This window comes from Scardinius erythrophthalmus (genome assembly GCF_964197995.2).
Source record: "Scardinius erythrophthalmus genome assembly, chromosome: 16".
NCBI lineage: Eukaryota > Metazoa > Chordata > Actinopteri > Cypriniformes > Leuciscidae > Scardinius > Scardinius erythrophthalmus.
This window is the reverse complement of record NC_138236.1, coordinates 14,778,025-14,803,199: the sequence shown is the minus strand read 5'-3', so window position 1 is coordinate 14,803,199 and position 25,175 is coordinate 14,778,025. Positions and strand designations below refer to the sequence as shown.

Below are 25,175 nucleotides of genomic sequence, written 5' to 3'. Positions count from 1 at the left end.
TACATTGTAATCCTGGAATATGGCCATGATGTGTCTTCCTACATGGTTGTTTAAGAAAGGAAAAGCTACACACTGCATTAATTAGGGTTAGAAGAGCTGTTGCCAAACATATAACATGCTAGAAACATAATAATCACTGCAATAATTATCCAATCATAGACTATTAAGCAGTTGCCTTATTTAAATCCAAACAGCAACTTTTTATTTGGCCGGGCAGTGTACATTTAATCATATTTAAAAATGTTACTTTTGTGGGTGAGGTGGAAGAACACTTCATTTTCCAGAATGTATTTCTGTTGAATTTTATAAAATTACAATTCAGTAAATACTGTTATTCCAATTCAAATTCTGATTAAACTCTTGTGGGGTGTTGCCAAATCAAATCAAATTCTCAGTCAGGAATTGAAAGGGAGCCATTCTTCATTCTTCAGTTCTGAATTTTGCACAACCCTGGTGCATGAGAAGGGTTTTTGCAATTATCGACTGATTCATGTAATCCTTCTAGCCATTATTCATAAAATCTAGTTCCAATTCAAAGGCCTGATCAGATGGCAGGGGACACTCATCCCTTCACTCTGACTCTTTTTGGTCCAAAAACATTTTCTCCTGTTGAGAAAGACATCAGATGAACCTCCAGAACAGCATGCAAACAGCCTTAACCCCTTCATTAGCATTATGCTAACAGCTGGCACACATGCTGACAGCAGCTTTCACTGGAGGGAGTGTGCAGCAAGAAAACATCTCAAAGTCATCTGTCTTCATCTTCTCATGCCACCATGTACAGATGTGCTTTCACTCAACCTCAGGAAAGCAGTGACGGCTCCATTTTACAGCGTCACATCCCACAGGGGCTCTTTGAGCTCAGAACAGCGTACTGTGGTGCAAAATGAATCAGGCCTATTGTAGAGGGAAAGGTAATGAGACATGTAATGTAGCGAGAGGAGTGCTAGTTCATCAAGCATGTTGTGCTATTTACAGTCATGGCTTTCACTGACATTATGTTCTCATTGCAACGTTGTAACGGTGCAGAACTGAATCAATCTTGTGCTATATTGTTCAGCCTCATTTGTTTTTCAAGTATCATAATTTGTATTTAAATGTATGTTCTCGACACTTGCCAAAAGATTACCAATGTCTTTGGGATTGTATAGCATTGTTGTGACATGTTCTTTAGCTTGTAGATGAAAACAAACACACTGACTACTGCGACAAAGCTGTGATGTTATGATAGTAGCCTACCTAAAGATTGACCTGTTAAATTTATTTTTAAATAAATTATCAGCCTAAAAGTCTCCATCACCTTCCATATTTGATTCTCTAGATGGACTTTAAAGGAAATACTCTTTTGAATTAATGTAGTCTTACAAAAACACTAAATATATATTTTTGAAAAAAGAAAACAAACTGACTTAAACCAGTTTAAGGTAGTTATAGCCTCCCAAAACTTTCCTGGCTAACCAAAAACAAACCATAAAAACTAACGTTCTGGGAACCAAAAATTGTTAGCTGGGAAACTGGTTTTTGTAGGAAATGTATGTGGGGATATATCTATTTTTGATAAAGTTTGTTAAAGGGACAGACTCTTAAAGGGGACGTTTGTCAGTCAGGTTCTTAAAGTGTAATCGGTGCTGTTGCACTTCGAGCCTCTTTTCTTTACACATACATAAATTCTAAAATTAAGTGAAGCTGCTGTTAAATGTGTACACACACACACACACACACACACACACACACACACACACACACACACATATATATATATATATATGTAGGTATGAGTTTATGCATGTGTAAAGAAAAGAGGCTCATAGTGCAACAACACCGATGACACTTTAAGAACCTGACTGACAAACGTCCCCTTTAAGAGCCTGTCCCTTTAACAAACTTCACCTGGACACACCTGAACTTCCACTTCGGGAGTTTCGTTTCAATAGAGGAAAAACAATCCTGAAAGCAAAATATCCTGCGCTGAAATTTGGGTGAGCACGTTAAAAAGTTTTGCTTCACGTGATAAATGTTCCACAAGCCTTAATTGTCGCTCAAGCGCTTTTTAATGTTTCGACTGTTGTGACATGCCGTACGATTTAAACTCATTTTGGCCTGATTATGTAATCTTCTTCTTCTCGTTATTAAAATAAGGCTTTTTGGACACTATGAAGATCATATGTGTCCTGTAGACAATAACAGCCTGAGAATAAGTGTTGTCGTTTAGAGTTATTATGTGGTTCTTCTGAACTCGCCCTGTTTATGCGATCATGTGTCCATGTTGTTTTGAGGCCTCGCAACGCTTCTCTGTTTTTCGTCTGCTAACTAGTCGGGCTAAATACAAGTAGTGACACTAATTATTCTGGCTAAAATGTCGCAGGGCCTAATTTCCTGCTAAATAAATATTCCACTGTCTTCATAGATTAGGGAACTCAACTTCCTTTTACGACTTTGATAGCCTATTTCTAGTTTTAGAAAAATCTTGAGACAAAACAATGGCACTGACATATTTTATGATTTGTCAGCGCATGTTTCTCTCTGTTAAGACAGCCCAAAAATACATTTTATTCTGGGAAGTAGTTTAAAGGGATCGTTCACCCAAATAATTTACTCACTGTCAATCTATTCCAAACCTGTTTGAATTTATTTCTTCTGCTGAACACAAAAGAAGATATTTTGAAGAATATGGGTAGCTAAACAGTTGAGGGGCCCCATTGACTTCTGTAGTATGGGGAATTGGGCCCATCACCTGTTTGGTTACCAATATTCTTCAAAATATCTTCTTTTGGGTTAATATGGGTATAAGCAGAAGAAATAAATTCATACAGGTCCAGGTAGTATTTATCAGGGCCACGTTTCTGAAATGCATCATGAGCTAAGGTATACCGGGGACACACTTAACGACTAGATGATTGGTTAAGTTATTGTTCTTCTTTACTGTAGTATGAATACATTTCATAATTTATTCTTCCAATAATTCATTACATATTGGTTCCTGTAGAAGATGACCTTTCAGAAAATTTAAACATCTTACAAAATTACTCAGACTTCTCCATTTATTCCACTGTCAGAATCTCTGTATTCAGAGCCAGGGACAATGGACACGGGCCCTCCTGGACCAGCGGTGCCCCAAATACCTGAATGGGTAGCAGATGTGGACAAGCTAACAAAGAATGTGAATAACAATGAGGAGGAGAAAGATGAAATGATCAAGTCTGCAAATATGGAACCCAGTACCCTACAGTGGCCTGAGAATAAACCCGGACCACAGATTCTGCCAGTCCAGGATGGAGAGAGCTTAAGCGTGAGATCAGATTGTATCTCGGTCCGGGGTGGAGTGAGCCGGACTGAGAGCGAAAGGGAGGAGTTTGGGATGGGAGAGAAGAGGAAGACAGGTGATGGAGAGAATTCTCCATTTCAATGGAGAGAAATGGAGACGGGGAAAGAGAGCATTTCTGACTTTGAGCTGAGAAATGGAGTGAAAAACACCTGTTCAGAGATAGAGGTGGAGGAGATGAACATGATGCCAGAGAACGCAGCCCGAGTCTTCAGCCCCAGCATTACCATCCTGCGCTCCACCAGCCAACAGGAGGCTGTAGACCATTGGAGAGATGGTGAAGAAGAGAGAAGTGTCTTCCTCGGGACACATGAGACACGTGGGACACCAGAAGGCTATTACCACGACTGGCCAGTCACAACCAAATCACGCTGCTGTAAGTTAAATCATTAAATCATAAATCACCAACATGGCGCTAGCTACGGCAAGGTCATAGGTTCAATTCCCAGGAATGCATGAACTGGTAAAAGGTATACCTTGAATATTATTCATTCTTAAAAATGAAGGTTCTTTATTAGCATTGATTGTTCCATGTGAACCGTAAACGTCCATGGAAACTTTCTGTTGCACAAAAGGTTCTTTATAGTGGAACAAAAAGTTTCTTTAGATTATTAAAATGTTCATCACACTAAGAAGAAAATGGTTATTTTAAGAACTGTTCAATGAAAGGCTCTTTATGGAACCAGAAATGGTTCTTCTATAGCTGTGAAAACCCCATTTTAGAACCTTTTAATTTGTTATTTTGAGTGTTGAATGAAATGTAAAAAAAACAGGGGATAACTTTGAATTTTGTTAATGTGACCGTACCTTCATACAAAACAGCAGAAAGGACCAATATTGAGAACAACACACCTCTGACTGAACTGCAAATATACTTTCGTAAGGTCTAATCTTTTTTTTTTTTTTTTTTTCTTCCCAGGTAACTTTGGATCTAATCGTGATGCTCTTAAACTGGGTGTGTCCATGTTCACTTCAGCTTTGATCTTCCCCTTGTTGGTGTGGGGCGGGTACGTCTTCCTGCCCTTTGATGCCCCTCTGCTTGACAGTGCCCCCCTAAGGCTGGTCTACACACTGCGCTGCTCTGTTTTTGCAGTCATACCTATTGTCCTTGGTAAGTATGAGGCACCCAGACTGTTGTGACTATTGAAATGACGCAACATTGATAGATACAGTGTATCTTTGTATTCATTCGTTCGTTTATTCAGAGCTGTTTTGAAACTGTTGTTCTTAGGTATGTTGGTACTAGGTGTGTCTCGACTGTGGTATCGCTCCTTGAAGCCACGGTTTGAGGGGGAGAGAGAAGTTAAGCAGGTGGCAGTTCACCAGCGCTATGTGGAGGATTCCATCTCCCTCTTCCTCCTTTACTTCCTCCAACTGGCTGTCATGGCTGCTTACCTGAAACAGGATCTGCTGAAACTAATTCCTCTTCTCACTATCGTCTTTGCCTTTGGCAGGTACAGAATCCAATTTTAAACGTACAGGACCGAATCTCTGATTTAGAAAAGGCCGCAAACACTTGCTCAGACATTTCTCATATCTAGTGATTGGCAAAGACTAATGAACTTTTTTCACTTTTTGTCATGTTTATGTTTTTCCCCCCAATCTTAGTTTATTTATAGGTCTCAGTTAGATTTTTAATCCCAGATATTCAATGTGTATTAACATTATTTTTTATTATATTTATAAGTGTGATTGTGTGTCTTTGTGCCTATCATAGGTTGCTCTACTGGGTCGCAGCGGCATGTGGCAGCAGTTTCAGAGGTGTCGGCTTTGGGTTCTCGTTTCTGCCCATGTTGGCTATGCTGGTGGCCAACCTCTACTTCATCTTCCTCTCCGATTCCGCAGGCTCAATCTTCGCCCCAGACATCCCAGAGACACCTGTTCCCCAAACCAAACAGAGGTTCTGGGGCTAAACAAGCCACACCTCTGCTACTGCCAAATGAAAGACTAGATCTCTTTAGGCTTAGAGCCAACTTAAATTGGACATTTGTGTCTGAGAATGTTTAATTCAACTGTGATTTAATTTTCCACTCCTGTTCTTTGCTTTCCTGAGTGACCGGGTGGGTCAAAATTGCCAGAACTCAAGTCAAAGGAGAGAGAGAGAGGAGGGGTGGAGCGAAGGGGGGAATGTGTTTTTTTAGAACTAACTTATAAATAGAAGTTGTGTGATGAAACTTCAAGCACTAAACTGCAAATTAAAATGAACTACCTTTAGTACAGCTAAACATGAACAAAGCAAATGTAGAATAAGCTTCTTCACCAATCGAAAGCTCCATGGTTGAAACTCATCTATTTTAAGATGTGAATGGCAACAAGAAGAAAGCAAAATTCTAAATATTTATTCCACATGCATGGTTAGGCAGGCATTGTTTGCTTATTCAAGTCTAAAATATTGTGTGGTGTGTGTGAAGTTAGTGGCCTGCCCAAACTTGTATTTTTCCTTAGCCACTCCTTAATCTCTCTTTACTGTGTTGTTTACTTTGTGTAAAGTGTAGACATACATTTTTAACAGATTTGTAAAAAAAAAAAAAAAAAAACATGTATAGAAAGGTATAACTTTAGTTATCACAGCTTGTAATTAAATACTTGTAATTCAATCAAAGCTGAAAGGATAAGAAGCCTGTTTAGAGCAAATGAATGTATTATGCTGGAATTAATTCCATCCGGTTATTTTTTCATTAACATTTTTTTTAAGAATCAATCTTGTCTATCATTTCTGCGAGTGACTTTTTGTTAATAAATTAAATGCAAAAACGCAGTTCAGTGCTTGTTGCGACGGTGGTCGTCTCTAACCTGTTCAACAAGTCCTAGTAGCTGCTACAATTTTTGTCGGAGGCCAAAAAGTATTTCCTACTACCTGTTGTTATTTGACAGCTCGAGTACATGGAAAGTTGACGGCAGACCACAAGCACTTTAATATTCATATCACACTGTATAAGTCTGAGTCAGAATGTCATCTCAAGGCCGAAGGAAACACAGCGCTTGTCTGTTTCGGATGAGGGAGAACTGCCCGTTTAGAAAGTTGAAGAGAAACGTGTGCAGTGGTAAGAAGACAGAATTTGATTTATCAACTTTTAATTAATTCATACAAACAATTAAAACCCATAACGTATAAATAATAACCTGGCGAAAAAATATAATTAAAAATGTGCTTTTGAAGAGAAAAGTTGTGGTTTGGCATGCGCCACATTTATCGTAACATACGTCTGCTTTTACCCCTCGACGATAGTTTTGACCCGGCCTTGGGTGCATTTTTTGTTTTGTTGAATTACGAGTAATATTATATGTTCATTGTGCCAGCTGCCTGTCCGAAGTTGCAAATTAAGTTATGTACTAGCACTTGTTTTATCAACCACAATGCACAGACTGCAGGGGCACGCTCTTGCCCACTGGAGGCCACTGGAGAACATGTGAACCCCCGCCTCAGGCAGGACCCTCCGTTTCAAACTGCGCGATCAACCGAGCCGTCGAAGTCAATACCTTCTCGAGACCCCCACAGTCTGCTTCCCATCTGCACGAAGAGTTCTCAGGTCAGCGTGAATGTAGCAACCAGTGCAGTTTCTAATCTTTGAATGCATTCAGTGTAGATACCTCTTTATTGTCCATTTTTATTGCATTTCTTGATAAAAATGCCACCTTTTCTCAGAATTAACAGCCTTCTGTGTTGTTACACAAAAAGAATTGCACAGAATTCTGTTCTGTTAAGACTTTTAACTAACTGGTCCTAAATGTGATTTTTATTGGATCTTTAAAGTGTGATTCTACAGCAGCCAAAAAGGACACTGCTATTGTTATGTATGCACGGTATTAAATTATTATTAAAGCTATTGTTCCCCCTCTGTCTGAACAGCCATGGACACAGATATGTATCCACCAAATGGTTCAAGTCACACAATATCAGACGATCTGGGACCTTCCAACGTTAGCCTCATTAACCAGCAACGGTGCCTGTCCTCCAATACGATCATGGGTAAGAGAAGCAGGCCGTGGATCTGGCAGTGCAGTAAAGTGAACACCATAGGCCCGATACATATTTTGTAAAGGATCATTTTTGATGCTTTTCCCTTTTTCTCTGTCAGATCTAGACAGTAAAGTGGACCCAGAGACTGGAGAGCGAGCCCAGGGGTGACGTCCTCATCCATCTCTCATGATCATAAATCTGTGGCATGCTGTCGTTTGGTGCGAATGCTGAATTGCAACCCATGAATGATAGTAAATTTGAATGTATTTTGTCTCTAGGCAAGCACTGCAGACAGATTCAATACTTGTGGTGATGATGACAGATTAGGTCTGAGTTCCATACAGTGACAAATACTTAACATGCAACCAGACTTGCAGAATAACTGATCTTCATGGCACTTATGGGTGCTTTTCCCTTCTGCATGATTTGAAGTTAAGTGAATCTGAACACTTTCATTGGACTCAAGTGTTGTCCGTTTCTTTATCAGTGCATCAAAACGATAGTAAAAACTAGTACATAATATTTTAAGGATTATGATTTAGAATGAACCGTAATTTATGCACCAGTTTCACTCGATGGTCCACTTGAAACATTCTACTAACTATAAATAACTTTTCAACTTCATGTCAACTAGCTAAGAGTATTAGACGACTGTTAGGTTAGGGTTCATATAATAAGTTAGTTACTTATAGTTAGTAGAATGTCTAGTGGACCATCAAAATAGAGTGTAAACTATTCAACTGTACTATTTCAATGTTGTTGTTATTTTACAGCCACAGTCGCTAACATGTTGTAAATGCTGTTTGATAGCAGAAAAGATCCTTAAATGTTGTCAAAACAGCATGTTTCTATTAATGTCTGGTGCCTCAAAATTTGACGACAAAATATCTGCATTAAATATTTAATGCAGAAACAACTGGTAACACTTTACAATGATGTTCTATACACTGACCAAGATTTACAGCATCTATTGGAAGTATCTGTCAATGTTCTTCAAAACTAGCATTTGTATTAATATATCATGCACTTTAATGCATGTAAAAAAATAAAAAGTCAAATAAATCCTAAAATACTGTTGTTTTGTTTGCAAAGGTTGCAGCTGTCTTGATTTTTTTTAATTACCCTACAAATCATTGAATGATGGTTAACTACCAAGGTGTTGTAAATAGCTTAATTTATATACAATTTGTAAGGGTTTCAGCACAAAGCAAAAAAATTCAAAACAACATGTTTAGATTTTGAAATTTATCACCGGTAGGAAATACAAAGTAACAATACAGGCAAAGTGAAGCACAGAGATACTAGCACAAACATCCTAAACCAATCCAGAGTTGTTTCTTTTGCCAAAGAGAAAAAAAAAAAAAAACGAGGTGAGAAGAGCTTCTGGCCTAATGACGCAACAGTGCAAATGGCTTTCTGATGAGAACATTGTGTTGGAGAATGGTGCTTTGCACAGACAAATGCTTGTGTATATATGCTCTTCATTTGCTGCGTTACTGTCCTTTCTGTACTCTGGTTCCTTCATCCTCTGTATCACCTGTTCCTTCTACTCCTGGCCCTCCATCGGTGCTCCACCCATCTGGTTATCTCCCTTCTTCTTGTGACCAGAAACGATGTCATCAATGCGCAGTAACAGGATGGCAGTCTAAATGAAAAGAAAAAGAGAAAATTTGTTAACAGTCCTATAAGAAAACCTTCCTCTGAGTTTAAATCAATGTATCTGTAGAGTTTTTAAAATCAAAGTTAAGGCTTTTTAAGACCTGCACAAAAAAAAAAAAAAAAAAAAATTAATTGTCTTTACCTCCACTGCAGTTTTGTAGGTCTGGGCTTTAACTGCCAGTGGTTCGCAGATCCCCAGCTGCTCCATATCAGCAAGAGTTCCTGTCTCTCCATTGACACCCCATGAGGTGTTGCCCTCCTGAGTGTGCTTGGCCTGGAAAAGAGTCCGAAACAGAGACCACTTAAACGGCAATTGAGTGTCAGTGACTCAGGAGAGGCAGTAACGTGCTGAGAGAAAAATAGAAGAATCTAAATGCGCTTTTTGAATCAACGTACCCTAAGGGAAGTGAGCACACGTATTGCTGATGCTCCACAGTTCTGGATGAGTGTGCGTGGGATGACCTCCAGGGCATGAGCCACAGCGCGGTATGGCCACTGCTCCACACCAGTCAGCGCTCGCGAACGCTCCATCAGCCGACGGGACACATCCATCTCCACTGCTCCACCGCCTGGCAACAGATTCGGGTCCAACAGGACGTTACGACAGACCTGCATGGCATCCTGTAGGTTTCGCTCCACTTCCTGAGAAAGCAGAGAAAGATCATCAGTCAAATGGTGACAAGTCAATTAACCTGTGCAAAATCCCCTGGTACCAGAGAACTCTAGCTGAGCTGATCAAATATTCAACAAATGGCCTGTTGAAATATCTAAGCACCTCTTCCTGAGGGCTGCTCTGACTATAGAGACCTTTGTTAGACTCTTTATAATGATTAAAATGCACTCTCATTAATCTTCCTCTGAGCGTTGCACTGTCATGAATCTTTAACAATGGCCCCAGATTCTTTAGTACCCTCTTCCTGTCATCTCTCACCGCTAAGATCTCCTTGCTGGCTCCTCTGAGCAGAATGGTGCAGGCTTTGGGGTCTTTACACTCTGTCACAAAGGTGAAATACTCATCGCCGATCTTCTTCACTTCAAACAGGCCAGCTCCCGTACCCACATCCTCTTCACGGAGCTCGTCCGTTCTGCTGGCAATACGCGCACCACATGCTCTGAGAGAGACAAGCAGAGGTAGAGTCACTTTTTGACCAATACATTCATAACTTTTCCAGTTATTTTTGATTACTGGTTCAGGGTTTTCAGTCATTTTGATTACGAACCATCAGTTGTAACTATAAAAATTGTTTTGGGTACTTGAGTTAAAGCTAAATAAGTCAAATAAAACAAACAGATGAAAAACTTCAAAATCAGAAATGTTGCCATGGCAACTAATTGAAATAAGTTGAAGAACTAAAACTAAAAAGCTATATAGGCACACTAGAACAAACAAATGTATATATTTGAACAAAGAAAACTGTAAACTTTTTGCATGTAAGTTTATGAAAATATAGTCAAAAGCAGATATTTCTGCACCTTGCAATGCGGTTGTTGTCCGTCTTTCTTACACGACGGATCGCAGTGATGTTTGCTTTGACCAGATAGTGCTGAGCCAGATCTAGAGAAATGACAAAGAAATTAATTTACCCCACATGTGATCTGAACAGACCACCACATGACTGCATGAGAGCTCATATGTACCAGAGATGCCCTTCTCAGTGAAGATCAGGTCAGGTTTGAGACGAATGATGTCTTCACAGATCTGCTGGATGTACTCTTCCTCCATCTGCAGGATGCGGGAAAAGTCTTCCTCACGAGTAATCTCAATATCAGTCTGAGGGGGGAAAGAAAAGAGTCAAAGGTTAAGCTTTTACTAAATATGTAAATATATTCAATAGGGGATTTATGGATTTAGACAAAACCTCACCTGACTCTCACCCTTCTTGTACTCTAGAGAGCAGTCCAGCAGAACAATTCTGGGGTTCTTAATCAGTCTTCGCATACGGGGATGAGTTACATCCTTGTTTACCATAACCCCCTTCAGTACACATGAGTCCTCAATGAAGCCACCAGGCACCTATACACACACACAAAAAGTGCATTTAGGTAAACAGACACCACATAACACTTAAGACAAAACGATCAGTTTAAAGTCAAGGTAAATTGCCATTTGTAAACCATTAAAAAAATAGGCTTAATTTTATCCATTGGGAATTGGATCATTTTTGCTAGATCTGACAATTGACCGTTCGCAAAAGCCACGCCCCCTAGTTATTGTTACTACGCCCGTCAAACAATTGAGAAACAGACACATGGCTGGGTTGAGCTCCATACCGGTATAAGTGATTGGTTTTGGAGTAATGCAGGAGACATATCCTCCAGAGCACGACAGAAAGGGCTGCAATATTCAGTGGAGGGACATGTTCAAACACGGGAATATTACAACAATCGAGGCCAGTGCTTGAAGTGGGGAAAAAAGGTGCCAGTAGGCTAACTGTTACTCTCTTGCATTGGCAAATCATGACATTTGAGAATAATACAGTGAAAAACAAAACTTGAAGATATTGCTGGTACAACAACAATTTATTGTTATTTATTAACAATATAAATGTATTTAAACAAGTCGTGTGTGTGTGTGTGTGTGTGTGTGCTTGTGTGCAAACAGAACTCCTACACAAGTCTGCAAGTCCAAAAATACATTTAGGCTATGGGTTTACTACATTTTATTTTATTAAATGCATTTATGGTGAGATTATTATATTTTCATGTCAATCTGTGTTCGTTTTGACCAAGAACCATGCACTGTCACTTTAATTCAGCGCGTGCAGCACAGAAAAAATAGACTCGGTGCAGAAACGATTGCAGCATCCGCGTGCAGTGTGAAAGCTTTACGTTACCTGTTAACATGGGTGCGGAAAAAAAAACGCACTGTAAACGGACTACGAGTATATGTGAAACAGGCGTGACTGACGCTTATATATTATATACGCTGACATATGTATGCTTATTAATCTTCAAGGCATTTAGCTGTGAGTGAGGTCTCCCACACTGCTTAAACCATTCTCGGCATCTTTCCGCTTGGGTCTTGGGTTTTGGAAAGGCGAAAAAACGACCCCTCCGTCTAAACTTTTCGGGTACCTAGTGTCAGACTTGCAGGTGCCATAGGCGCATTGCTTTACCATGTGCTGAAATCGCAATGTTTGACGGAGGTCCTTCTCCTTAGTTACAGTTGCCGAGCTAGGATTGGACGAGGACCGTTCGAGGGGGGGGTTTGCGAACGGTCAATTGGTTAACATCATTGAACTTCTGCAACTTAAGTCTCATCACAAAAGAGTTGATCAGGTGAAGAGCAAGTGATTAGAATTTTCTGGTGGTATTTGTTTTTAATGACCCCACAAGTACAATTAAACCATCAAAATATGAGGAAAATATTTTATATTAATAATAAATTGAGAGGTCTAATCCAAATTAGGGGTGTAAATCGGACAGCTCATCATGATACGATATCGATTCTCTTAGCCAGCAATACAATATTTGCAGATACCTCAAAATTCTGCGATACGATTACGATTCGATTCAGGGCTATATTGATTGATTTATCGATATTTAGATATTATGTGCCAAGTTTAAACATCCAGTTACATTTTTATTAACTCACAAATGCAACCAAAATATATAATATGAACGTTTAATTAAACTCTGAAAATTGCACACCCTCTCCCATTTGGGACATTTACACCAGAAGGGTTAATTTGCAAAAACAGAGAACTATCAATCAAACTGCAGCTGGGTTGTTTTAAGTAATAACAACAACAACAACAACAACAACAAAAAAAGGTTACAGGTTACTTAAATTAAAGTTCAAAGTAATTTTTTTATATATTAAAAGTTTGTTTTTTTAGCAAAAGCAGATAACTCCACATTTCATGTTTCAGAGTTAAACAAAACCAAGTAATTGCTATTTAATAAAACACTCGGTTAGGCTAATCTTTGTAACGTTAATCTCCTCCGCTGACATTGACGCCTGACAAACTTCATTGTTGTGATTCAACTAGGGCTGTCACTTTTATGAAAAAATCCTGTTCGATTTTTGAGACATAAGTGTTCATTGAATCGATTGTAAAATCGAAAATTGAAAAATAAAATGCCAAATATGGGCAAATCCAAGGACAACTAACAGGCATTAGGACGAACGTAAAGAGGGCGCGCCGCGCCTGATGCGCACAAGTCAGCAATATTTCTGATGATTTATTGGCGTTAAGTTTCGCGCACAATGACTAGTGCAACATTCTCGAAAAGCAATAAGCATAGTGGACTGCCATAGCACGCAGCATATGAAAAACATTACCTCAGTCTTCAACATGGCTGTGTTTACGATTAGAAATTTCAAACAAATTTCGCCTATGTAGGCGATAGACCGTTGCCCGAATCTGTAGGCTATCTGAATGCATGAGACTGTCTGAATACCGGGAAAATTCACAGTTTTGTAGTAAAAAGAGACACATTATGCAGAAGGATCATTGCTGTTATGCGTGTTTGTCAGAGCCTGCAGTTGCAAATGACGCGCGTTCGCTGCGGGCATAACATGACGAGCTGGACGCGCTCCGAGAAAAGACCGTTAAAATCGATTCCCTATTTTCGTTTTCGAAACTTGCGTTGGTTGGTCCGATCGATTGTGCAATCGATTTTCGAACGTAAAGTGACAGCCCTAGATTCAACCACCAGTTTTTAAAAATCTGTTACAGTGCATGCAGTCCTACATCACCGGACTTGATTTGCCTAATCTTCGCTGTACTTTAGACCGCGGTGGAAATGCAGAAAGCAACAGGTCTGGTAGGAAAAAAGTTCCTGGGACAAATTGTTCCGGGTTATTTCGGTGGAAACGGGGCTTATGATGCATTTTAATTTCATGTAGGCTTTAAAATAAGAGAAGTAAAAAAACTGGAAAAATGGAAAATCCTCTCAGCTATGTCCTACCTTCTCGACTTTGGCATATTTCTTAATGTCGATCTCCTTGCGTCCGTTTTCCTCTAGCTCAACAGTACGGACAGCATCCAGAGCGATGTTACAGGCCAAGATGGACCAGCGACTGAGCGCTTTGGTATTGATGGCCGAGTTTATTATCTTCAACATCATGTCACGATTATTCACATCTACTGGGGTGCTGTGAGAGAGAGGGGGTTGTAGAGAAACTATCAGACTCCAGAACATCTCATCCTACCACAGCCAATCATCCACCATACCAACCCACTGATAAACTTGGCTGCTTAATGATTGAGAGCTCATACAGACAATTAAACTAGTTGGGTGTGATTACCTGATGTCTTTGAGTATGTTCAACATGTCATCCAGAGCCTGTCTGTATGCACTGATCACCACGGTAGGATGCATCTGCTGTTCCAGAAACTGCTCAGCCACAGCCAGCATCTCACCCGCTGTTTAATATTAGATTATTAATAATAATCTTAATAATAATCTAATAATAAATTGTTTTAATGTTACTAAATTAGAAAAGTAATTATTCACGTAAACATTAAAACCAAAACCTAATTCTTTCTGTATGTGTACATGGTTACACAGACTCTGTCTGTACTAACACACATCAGTGAGAACACAAATGACCCTCACCCAGAATAATTACAGAGGTGGTCCCATCTCCAACCTCCTCATCTTGTGTGCGGCTAATCTCAATCATGGACTTGGCAGCAGGGTGCTGGACCTGGATCTAAATGCCACAGAGAGAACAATAGGTTAATATTTATTAAACACAAAACATGCATCTTAGTTGACAAATTAGAGCTCATGGAGTGATCACCTCTCTCAGAATGGCATTGCCATCATTGGTCATGACAATACCACCCATGGGATCAAGCAGCATCTGCACACAGAGAACAAAACATTTCCTCAAACATAGAACAATTAGAGCAATATCAGGTCTCACATCTCACAATGGACCAAAATATAAATGTGAACTGGACATCAGAAACACACCTTCATCATAGCTCTTGGTCCCAGACATGTCCTGATGACATCAGCTATGGTCTGAAAAGGGAAGATGAAGCAGCAGGTTAGCGGTTTTGTTCAATTTGACGTCAGCAAGTTGGTGCAAAAATAAAAAATAAAAGACCCACTTTTGCCGCAGTGATGTTTCCTATCTGGACCTTCCGTCCAGATTCCCTCTTGGTGTTCTGACCTGTTATGAACAGAAACAGAGCCAGTCTGCATTAACTCAGCTTCTTAATTTTGTATTCAATAAGAACAAATAAAAACCACACACTCCTTTTCTAACATCTAGAATCTCTTTTCGAACACAAAAACAATCCCTGACCCATGCTAACTGAGAAAATATCAATAATGCTATCAGTCAAAACAGAAGTGGGTGCAGCTCTGGTCAGCGCACACACACTGCGCCGTTAGCCTGCTGCTAGCTTATTCATTACTTTGAAACGTCCGTTAGACAGAACCTACTGCCGGGTAAATTTAGCAAATAACTGCGAATTGAGCAGCGTTTGTTTGAATACTGACTGTGTAACTTGTTGTGCAATGTCTTAAATAACATTACTATTAATAAGCAATGTTAGCTACGAGGCTAACACAATGACTAATCTGAACACTGACATGAGCTTGTCAGACACGCGAGGCCCCCGTGCCACACTAGTTAGCTTAGCATCTAGCACTGCCACGTGAATAAAACTCTTATTTGAACTGTTACCGACTCCAGTGACGGGTCATACTAAAGCTACAATTGCACATTTACAGAGTGAATAATGGAGGGGAACACTTACTAAGCACGAGAACCGGTCTGCCCATCATGTTTGCGGCGTGGTTGAGATCACCGGTACCGGACAACGCACACAACGGTAGAGGAGAGGATGCACGAGGCGTGGCTGGGGATTCAGCCACACAGTGGGCCAATAAGCGAACAAGACGCGTTTGGCATACACCTATCTCCACCCATCAAAGAGAGTTCCCTATGCTTGTAGGCGGGTCTAGGCTGGAGCAGAACTGAAAAGTTCTCGAAAGAATCCTATGAGAACAGTCAAGATGAATAATTCCAAACTAAAAATTAAAACTTGCACATTAAAATAACAATTTAAGTTTTAAATCAAAATCTACATTTAGTTAAATTATTATACTATTTTATGATATCTAAAATAGTTTTTAGCAAAAAATTTCGAAGGAGTATATTTCAAAATGTATGCTATGACGTCTACCCTACACTAAAAAAATGTAAGTCATTTTAATGGGAGAAAATGCAAAACAATATTACAGTAAACACTATTAAATGGTTAATCAAGCTGGAGGTGATTTAACCTCCAACTATTATAAGGTAACATTAAAAATAAATGAATGTACTGAAAAATAAACTAATAAATTAGATTTTACTTTTAATATAATGATACATTGTTTAAGTAAAATTATTACTATCTATTGATTTACAAAAGAAAATATATTTAACAAGACAATATTTATGCTACAATTATTTTACATTTTTAAATAGTTAAAATTACATTTTATATAAAACTGTTTTTGGATCATAAAATGAAACAAAAAGCTAATCTTGCTGTGTAACCTTTAGAACAGTATGCCTACTATAAAAGATATAACAAAAATATGCTACAATACACAGAGTAAAGTGTCTGTCCATTTCTTTATTGTGTCTGCAAACACAAAACACTCCCCTTTGTAATTACATGAACAGTTCAAGAAATAAATGTCAAACTTCTAAAAGCCTGGGAACAGTTGTTAACATCTCATGTCCTCACATGTGTGGATAGAGGATTTTATCCAAAATGAGCCCTTACAGAACTTTCATTTGATAAGACAGAAATGAGTAGATAGTACAGGCACCCCAACCCTTTTCAGACAGTTATTTCACAGTCGTCAACTGCTTACAGAATTTCTAACATCCAACAGACTTAAAACAAAGTTTTATAGTAATATCTGAATGGACTATGAAGAGCTTGTGTAACTAAAGTACCAACACATTTTGTAAACTAAACAAGCTAGCATCTAGCAGTGAATGCTCTTAACTTAAAAGCATTCAGTCAATGGAACACTTCAGGATGCTACAGTAACATGTATGTGATAAGTGACCTATAAACAGTATATTTAGTATATTTCACATATACAGTGCATTTTGTTATAAAAGACAGAATAAAGAAAACTAGGGCAACTTGGCAGCAGGTTGTTAAATAACAGATGTAAATACAGCATTTTAAAGGGTTAGTTCACCCAAAAATGAAAATTCTGTCATCATTTACTCTCCCTCATGTTGTTTCAAACCTGTATGATTTTTGTTCATCTTCTGAACACAAATGAAGATTTTTTTTTTTTAATAAAATCTCAGTGATTTCTGTCCCTCCATTGACAGTCCACACACAACTACCACTCTGACGCTTCAAAAAGTTCATAAAGAGATCGTAAAATGAATCCATATGAATTGAGCGGTTTAGTTCAAGTTTTCTGAAGAGACATGGTCATTTTATATGATGAACAGATTGAATTTAGACTTTTATTCACATTTAAACTATCTTCATTTATGTTCCGAAGATGAACGAAAGTCTTACGGGTTTAAAACGGCATGACGGTGAGTAAAAGATGACAGAATTTTCATTTTTGGGTGAACAACCCTTTAAATATAATTACATTCCATATGTGTCCAGTTGTGTATTGACTAACATTTTACAAGTGATGAATTTAATCATGTGCTTTGATGATCCCAATGGATGTGATGAATAGCTGCGTGTGACACATCTGGCTGAAGTTCAGTGTGGGTCTGTGCATTTCTCCACCTGATAAATTCAGCATCTTTATGTCTTTTTACAGTTCATCCCTTGATTCATCCAAGATGACTGGATGTGTGGCCTCTTTCTTTAGGTAGGTGATGAAGTCACTAACCTCACGACCACCCTGCAGGACAAAACTGCTTAAGCAACATTGTAGTCAAATTGTCTTGTAATAATCTTTGTGTGCATGATCATATTCACCTCATATCGCAGTGGATGGTCTTTTTGTCCAGAGGGCACAAAGTAAATGGTTGGAAATCTGCAGTTTAGACAAAATAGGTGATGAATCAAGAAAAAAAAAGGCTGACTATCACTGAATGTCTGTTGTAATGGACTATAAATAGATCAGAGACATAAAGAGAGACACAGAATGTTACCCTTGGACATCATAATTTGTGGGCACATCATTAGCTGTGGCGTCCATTTTAGCAATGACAATGTTGGGGTCCCCAGAGAGCTAAGACACACACACAAAATCCAAATAATGAGCATGAGGTCCACGGTGGCTTTATTTCTTGAAGTACTACAGTTCAAAGGATTGTGGTCAGTACAATTTTTTTTTGTAAAGAAATTAATACTTTCATTCAGCAAGGCTGAATGCATTAAATTGAGTAGTGTTGAGACATTTAAAGTTACAAGATTTCAAATCTGAATCATGAATCTTTCAAATGAATGCTTTGAATGCATGAAAAATATTAAGCAGCACAGTTGTTTTCAACATTGATAACACAAAATGCTTCTTTGAGTATTAAATCAGCATATTAGAAAGATTTCTGAAGGATCATGTGACACTGAAGACTAAAGTAATGATGCTGATGATAATAATAGTTATTGTAATAATATTTCACAACACTACTGTTTTTATTGTATTTTTGATAATATAAATGCCACCATGGTAAGTATAAAGGCCCATTCACACCAAGAACAATAACTATAAAAATATCAATAAACATTCTAAAAATCTTTCTTCACCACAGCTATAACGATATCATTGGAATCACTTACAGAACAATTTTTACCAGCTGATGAACAATAAAAACATTGACAGTCAATCAGAATCCATCTTGCTTTAAAGAGCAAGAGTATTTAAAGCGACAGACGACAAAATTGCAGCGCGCGATTAGAATAAACACAATGATATCGTCCCAGCAGCCCTTAATAGACATCTTTCAAAAACATAAAACAATCTTACCAACCCAAACTTTTGAATGGTAATGTATGCCTGATAAAAATGATTTATAATGTATATAAATTGTGTTAAAAAACCTTTTCTCCAAGCTCCTTGTACTTGGGCTCCAGGCTCTTGCAATGGCCACACCAGGGGGCGTAAAATTCAACCAACACATCCTTTTCTGGATCATTCACAATCTCATCAAATGTGTCAGCAACCACGACCTGTGGAACCGTATATTAGACCAGTCGTTTTAAGCCAAAATGGGGGTCAACCTTGAACAAATTGCAACAGAAGCAAACTCAACTGATTTTGTATCCTCAATATGTCCTGAGTAAGGAAAAAAAAAAAGCCCCGAAGAATCCCATAAGTGGAAAGTTTCGAAAAGACCCAAATATAGCCTATTCATACGCCTGTTCATTCTTTATCTTACGTAAATAGGGTGAAAATTTTAACCTTTAGATATCACCATGAAAATTACTGAGTTGAATGCTTACATCAAGACAAACAAAAAAATGTATTACAATTTTTTTTTTTTATTGTTTGTTAACATGGACAAATGGTGCACAATCTAATTACGTATGTGCTAATTTGCATAAATACCACAACAGATCTAAACATTGGGTATAGCCAGGTGAAAATGTCTTGTTGAATCTTGTTGACACATAACAGTAAAATACTTAAAGGTATAGCGGAGGATTTTTTTACTTCCGGGTGGATCACCTATACTATTGGTCCTCCTAATTGTCAATCATTCTGGTGAATCAATCAAACTTTTCAAAAAGTGGAGAGGGCGGGTCTTATCTAAAATTCGGAAAGATCCTCCGCTATACCTTTAATGTTAAGGTCTGAATGGAACCCATTTAGGCTACCCATAAGCAATAATACATAGAGGCAGGAGGTACTTTCGAAAGCAGCCTTTATTCATGTTTAAGAGATGAGGTTTGGGGATGGGTCTGTGGCACTGTTTCTGGGGGACGAGTCTGAGGGAAGAACAGGAGACAACGGTAAGGAGAATGCAGAAGACAAAAGGTAGGCAAAATAAAAAGTGAATCCCCAGAAACAGTCCCACTGTTGTGCACCGTTTGTCCATGTTCACAAACAATTTCAAAAAACTTGTAATACATTTTTTGTTTGTCTTGATGCAAATAATCAACTCAGTAATTTTCATGGTGATATCTAAAGGTTACAATTTTTACCCTATTTACGTAAGAAAAAGAATGAACAGGCTATATTTGGGTCTTTTTCGAAACTTTCCCCTAATGGGATTCTTCAGGGCTTTTTTTTGAGGATACAAAATCAGTTGAGTTTGCTTCTGTTGCAATTTGTTCAACCTTTTTTCATAAAATGACTGGACTATATGTGATGTATACCAGAAAACATTATTATCTTAAAACATTAAAGACAAAAACACCTCTGTGGGTCCATGTACCTTGACAAGGTCATCGTTGGACTCTGGAACAGGTTCAGACTTCACATATTGTTTCAATCTTTTAGCAAAGTAATCCTCCAGGAACCTCTCCAAGGACTTGCCATCTCGCCTACAGAACCAAACATAGTCCTAAACCCTTTTAAACCTTTCTAAAACCAATAGATTTTTCTAAAATCTATTGATTGTGACAACAGAAAAGCACTATGTGGAGACTAGTTGCAAGACTCACGTGAATTCTTCCTGCATGGAGTACTTCTGTCCCGCTCTGGTCCGGATAGTGACGAGGGGAATGTCTCCTCCCTCAACCGAACCCACACCAAACTCCTCCTCAAGCTCATCCTGGAACTCCTGTCGATCAGCCACCGCAAAACTCAGACCTTGATCCCGGAACTGTGTTGCCACCTTCATTATTCTGAGAGAAAAATAAAAATATATAAAAGACAAGGAATGATCCAATAAGGAATCCAATAATTGGGCGCTCACCTGTTCCTCCAGTAGTTTGTGCCTTTGATATTTCGTACATAATCTACATTGTAATACGCTGTAAGCAGGTCACTTCCTTTCAGAATGTCCCTATTTTCTGTGGTCAGATGTGGACATAGACCAAATCTAAAGCAGAGCAAGAGGAAAATAACTAAAAATGACAGAAATAGGAACATATGGGCAAACAAATCACAATAAATCAAATTGCATATGTATGTGGGGTTACAACTGTTTGACCAATTTCCCCCAAAATATTCAAGCATAAAAGAAACATACACATTGTTTCTGATGAATGTACGGAGAGAGGAAATCGAAATGGATTTTGTGTATTTCACCACATTGTCCTCAAACATGCTGTTTAAGCGAGGGGGACGAAACAGCAGAACACACCTGCAAAGCAAGAGACATAGAGAAGCCAATATTAGAACAAAAAAGAAACAGTAGCTGCAACGCAAGTAATGGGTTGTACATTTTCTGTACAGCTGACGTTTTAATTTTCTCTGAATTGTATAGATGTGTTAGCCTGGTAATACCAAACTCTGCTACTTCGCTTTGCTTCGTAGACAGAGTCTGGAATGGCATAATAGAGAAGTGTTTTCTCTCTCGCGGGGGGGCGCTTGTCTGAAGTTTAAAATCATTGGTTACCCGTAAGCCAATCACATAACGTTTGGTTATGGCGTGTGTTATGCGCATGCTCAGCCGCATCTAACTTCCACTGTAAACACATGTATGATGCGAAACAAAACCATCGAGCGAAATACCGGAGTGAACATGGCTGTGCGCGACTTTTGCAGATTATGTGAAGTAAAAATCTACGCATCCACGTTACAATCAGTGTCTACGTCACGGCTCTCAGCCCGCCCTCTGTTCGTTGATTGGCCCGGCTGTTTTCAGGCCGGAGGCAAACGGAAAGCTATTACGCTGTATCAGACTGACTACAAAAGCGAAATGAAACTGAGCGGAAGTAAGAAGTCTGACGTAGTCAGGCTATAGATGTGTGCCATTCCGAATGATTTCTTAGATGCCACACTGAGGATGGAAAATCCATTTTATTGTACAAATGTCAAGCGATCTGGCTGATGGCTGTTCTTAGTGGTTTAAGCTAGAAAACTCTGAGACCTTGATGAAAAAATACTTTTCAAAATCTACATTTCATCTTGATATCTCAAATATACCTAAATGTACTCAAATACCAAAATGTATTATACCAAATGTACCTAAATGTAAATCTTTTAATGTAAAAAATTTAAATCTTGATATACCAAATATTACCATTTCCAATCATTTAAAGTAAAGGACATTATATGGACTACTTGTATACAACCTCTTAAACCATTTTACCTTTGGGTATCTTATCTTATCTTTATCTGTGCCGTCAAATACGGTATGGTATTTGAGCAATTTTTCAGATTAAATATTTTCAAGTTTTGGTAGAGACGTTTTTGGTCAGTGCAATCTCTGACAGCAAGTGGAAAAAGGGACGTTGAGGACATACTTTAACATGAAATATTGATCATATTTTGCTCAGTTTCACAAATGGATGTTTCCTTCATGCTCTGTCATACATACTCTCCATCTACCCCATATTTCAAGCCTGTTCCCACATCAGTGGAATGAGCAAATCGATAGCTGTCCCTCAGGGCACCGGAGACCTTCAGAAACTCTGCAAGCTGTGCACTATCTTCCCCAGAGAAAAAGCCTGAGATGAACAGAGACAAGAGGGCAAGATACGAACGGAGAGAACTTCAGCCTTTTTCAGTTCCAAAAGATGAATGCAGAAGTCAAATGTGATTTGTTTTGACCTTCTGCTACAGGAGCGAGTCAACATGTTTTGGCAGGTGTTACAAACTCAGCTACTCACCCACCACACTGGCCTCATAGTTGTCGGTAAAATGATCCAAATCTGCCTCACTGTGCAGAACCACAGAGCTTGGGCCTACTTGCTTCTTCATGTAGCTCACAATGCCATCTATTTCAGATCAAGATATAGGTATGCAAGTAACTAAAATAGTTACAGCCAAAAAAGGGAACCACAAAATAAAACATACAATACCGTTCAAAAGTTTGGGGTCAGTAAGATTTTCTTCAAAGAAATTAATACTTTTATTCAGCAAGGATGAATTGTTCAAAAGTGACCTTAAAAGGCATTTATGACTTACAACATATTTCTATTTCAAATAAATGCTGTCCTTTTGAACATTCTATTCATCAAAGAATCCCGAAAAACAAATGCATTTTGGTTTCAACATCGATGACAATAAGAAATGTTACCTGTGCACCAAATACTTTCAGAAGGATCATGTGACACTGAAGACTGGAGTAATAAGCTACTGAAAAATCAGCTTTGCCATCACAGGAACAAATTACAGTTTAAGATATATAAAAATAGAAATTGTTTATTATAAAGTGTAATATTTCACAATATATTTGTTTTACTATTATTTTTAGAGACCTCTTTAAAAATTTTTTTTTTTTTTTAATCTTACCAACCCCAAACTTTTGAACAGTATTGTATGCATGGACACAAAGTATCAACCTGCTGTTCTGGGCCCATCATAAGACCCAGCATCCACTCCGTTGCGGAAGATTTTAAGGGTGGGGTATCCATTCACTCCAAAACGTTCACAGATCTCGGAGTTCCCAGTGCAGTCAACCTGATCAAAGAACAGGAAAGAGACACATTCACTATAGAAATATATTTATAGAAGCACAATCTTGCAGAATGAGTCCGGTGTGTAGCATTAAAGAAGACTGAAGATTGAGCTAGGTAACAGGAACTGATGGGTCCATCACTCCTCACCTTTGCCAGAGACAGTGTCCCTTTCAGCTTTGTGGCAGCAGCCTCATATTCTGGAGCGAGACGCTGACAGTGTCCACACCTGTGGTCACATCATATGTTAATGATACATTGTTAATTCATTGCACTATTTTAACTGTCAGTTTCAGGTTAAAATGGATCTAAAGGGATTCATAGTTATTTAAATCATTGATTCATGCACTATGCATTAACACAACCATTGTCACTCTCTAGACAGATCCCAGACATTAACATTAAGAAAAATCCAGCTTAAGCTCGTTTCGCTGTTAATTACAACTACACTACAACCTGGCAGCATCTAAATTGATACTTTCGTAGAATTTAACATATCGGGGACTGGGACATACCAAGGTGCGAAGAACTCCACTAGCAGAGTCTCGTGCAAGGCTGCGGTCCGGTCAAAGTCAGAGTCTCCGAGCTCGAGCACATCGCTACCCTCCGCACACCACACAGTGAAAACTAGACAGATGATAAACCATGGTAAACGCATTTTTACTGGTGTCAGAGGCCGGATACTATTAGACGCGTGAATGATAAAGTTAGCCCCGCAGCGTGAGATGCTGCTCAGAGTAGCAGCAGATGTAGGTATGGGTCGCCTGGAAGCCCATAAAAGCTCTGTTCTCCTGGTAGAACGCGTTTGATAAATTCAGCACATTGGTATGAAATAAAACCTACAAACACACTAATAACAAACTAATAGCAATACTAATAATAAAAGTGTATTGGAAAGTTTGTTTATTATATGTAAATATATCGCATATAATTTCTTGTGTGTGTGTGTGTATGTGTGCGTGCGTGTGTGTGTATGTGTGTGTTTGGGATTCCCAGTTCCCAGTTCCCTCCAGTTTTAGCTCAATGCATTTTTGACGACCAAGCTAAATGTGTCAGTATCGTAATTGGGTTTTGTCTGTTTGTTTTCACTTTATAACATATAGAAATTAAGTAAGGAATAATTGACGACAGGCCGTTGAATTATTAGAAAAATAATGCACACCAGGGACGTCACTAGGATTGGAAGAAAGGGGGGGCTTAGCCCCCAGAGTACACTTTACAGGGTTTTTCCTGGTTCAAAACGAGGCGGACGTGGTAAAATCCTAATAATGTATTTTAATAATAAGGTAATTAAATTTGTATTTTTTGTATATCATCATGGTGTTTCTCACACTATTTTTGTTGGTGTACCTCTAGGGGGGTCCGGGGGCATGCCCCCCCGTAAGAAAATTTTGTACATTTTAAAGATAAATTCATTAATCTGGTGCACTTTGAGTCACCCGAAACTATTAAAAATAAATAATCCACCCGCAAACCGCCCATATTCCCTGATTTAGATATCTGCATCTGATCATCACATTACAATTATTCAAATTCTCAGTGTTAAGCATGATAATATGGTAACATATCACACTGAAGTAGGCTGATTTAAAATGAACATTTATTTAAAATAAAAGTTCTTCTTTTGGCAAAATTACATTTCCTTAATAGCCTAAACAGAGGCTTTACTCCCTTCAAACTTAAATTGTCAATGTTTCATTACATCACTGTTTGAAAACACTCCTTTATAAAGGGCATTTTTCCCTAATTTTATTAAATGTTTGCTCCATCT

At 38.6% G+C, this 25,175-nt stretch overlaps 4 protein-coding genes across 4 annotated transcripts; 2 read left to right on the top strand and 2 right to left on the bottom strand.

The window, feature by feature from the left end:
* The first annotated feature begins 1,846 nt into the window (after positions 1 to 1,846).
* On the top strand, positions 1,847 to 6,071 carry tmem79b (transmembrane protein 79b). The gene is made up of 5 exons (XM_081388420.1): positions 1,847 to 1,979; positions 3,057 to 3,698; positions 4,242 to 4,433; positions 4,554 to 4,776; positions 5,040 to 6,071. Exons 2-5 carry the CDS (start codon positions 3,083 to 3,085, stop codon positions 5,233 to 5,235), a joined length of 1,227 nt encoding a protein of 408 aa, XP_081244546.1. The 5' UTR covers positions 1,847 to 1,979; positions 3,057 to 3,082; the 3' UTR covers positions 5,236 to 6,071.
* Positions 6,045 to 8,371, top strand: LOC308704261 (uncharacterized protein). The gene is made up of 4 exons (XM_081388422.1): positions 6,045 to 6,366; positions 6,688 to 6,852; positions 7,173 to 7,292; positions 7,402 to 8,371. The coding sequence occupies exons 1-4, from the start codon at positions 6,273 to 6,275 to the stop codon at positions 7,449 to 7,451; spliced, it is 429 nt and encodes a 142-aa protein (XP_081244548.1). The 5' UTR covers positions 6,045 to 6,272; the 3' UTR covers positions 7,452 to 8,371.
* Positions 8,372 to 8,440: 69 nt separating this feature from the next.
* Positions 8,441 to 15,862, bottom strand: cct3 (chaperonin containing TCP1, subunit 3 (gamma)). Its single transcript, XM_081388418.1, has 14 exons — positions 15,665 to 15,862; positions 15,011 to 15,072; positions 14,871 to 14,921; positions 14,695 to 14,757; positions 14,508 to 14,604; positions 14,197 to 14,314; positions 13,857 to 14,043; positions 10,807 to 10,956; positions 10,581 to 10,713; positions 10,416 to 10,497; positions 9,874 to 10,054; positions 9,339 to 9,584; positions 9,085 to 9,216; positions 8,441 to 8,928 (listed from the first exon to the last, which is right to left on the bottom strand). Exons 1-14 carry the CDS (start codon positions 15,690 to 15,692, stop codon positions 8,830 to 8,832), a joined length of 1,629 nt encoding a protein of 542 aa, XP_081244544.1. The 5' UTR covers positions 15,693 to 15,862; the 3' UTR covers positions 8,441 to 8,829.
* Positions 15,863 to 16,511: 649 nt separating this feature from the next.
* pdia7 (protein disulfide isomerase family A, member 7) lies at positions 16,512 to 24,183 on the bottom strand. The gene is made up of 13 exons (XM_081388419.1): positions 23,920 to 24,183; positions 23,555 to 23,633; positions 23,291 to 23,408; positions 22,616 to 22,723; positions 22,324 to 22,453; positions 21,031 to 21,144; positions 20,755 to 20,880; positions 20,501 to 20,683; positions 20,272 to 20,380; positions 18,935 to 19,063; positions 18,046 to 18,125; positions 17,870 to 17,927; positions 16,512 to 17,792 (listed from the first exon to the last, which is right to left on the bottom strand). The coding sequence occupies exons 1-13, from the start codon at positions 24,060 to 24,062 to the stop codon at positions 17,703 to 17,705; spliced, it is 1,467 nt and encodes a 488-aa protein (XP_081244545.1). The 5' UTR covers positions 24,063 to 24,183; the 3' UTR covers positions 16,512 to 17,702.
* Positions 24,184 to 25,175: the final 992 nt, after the last annotated feature.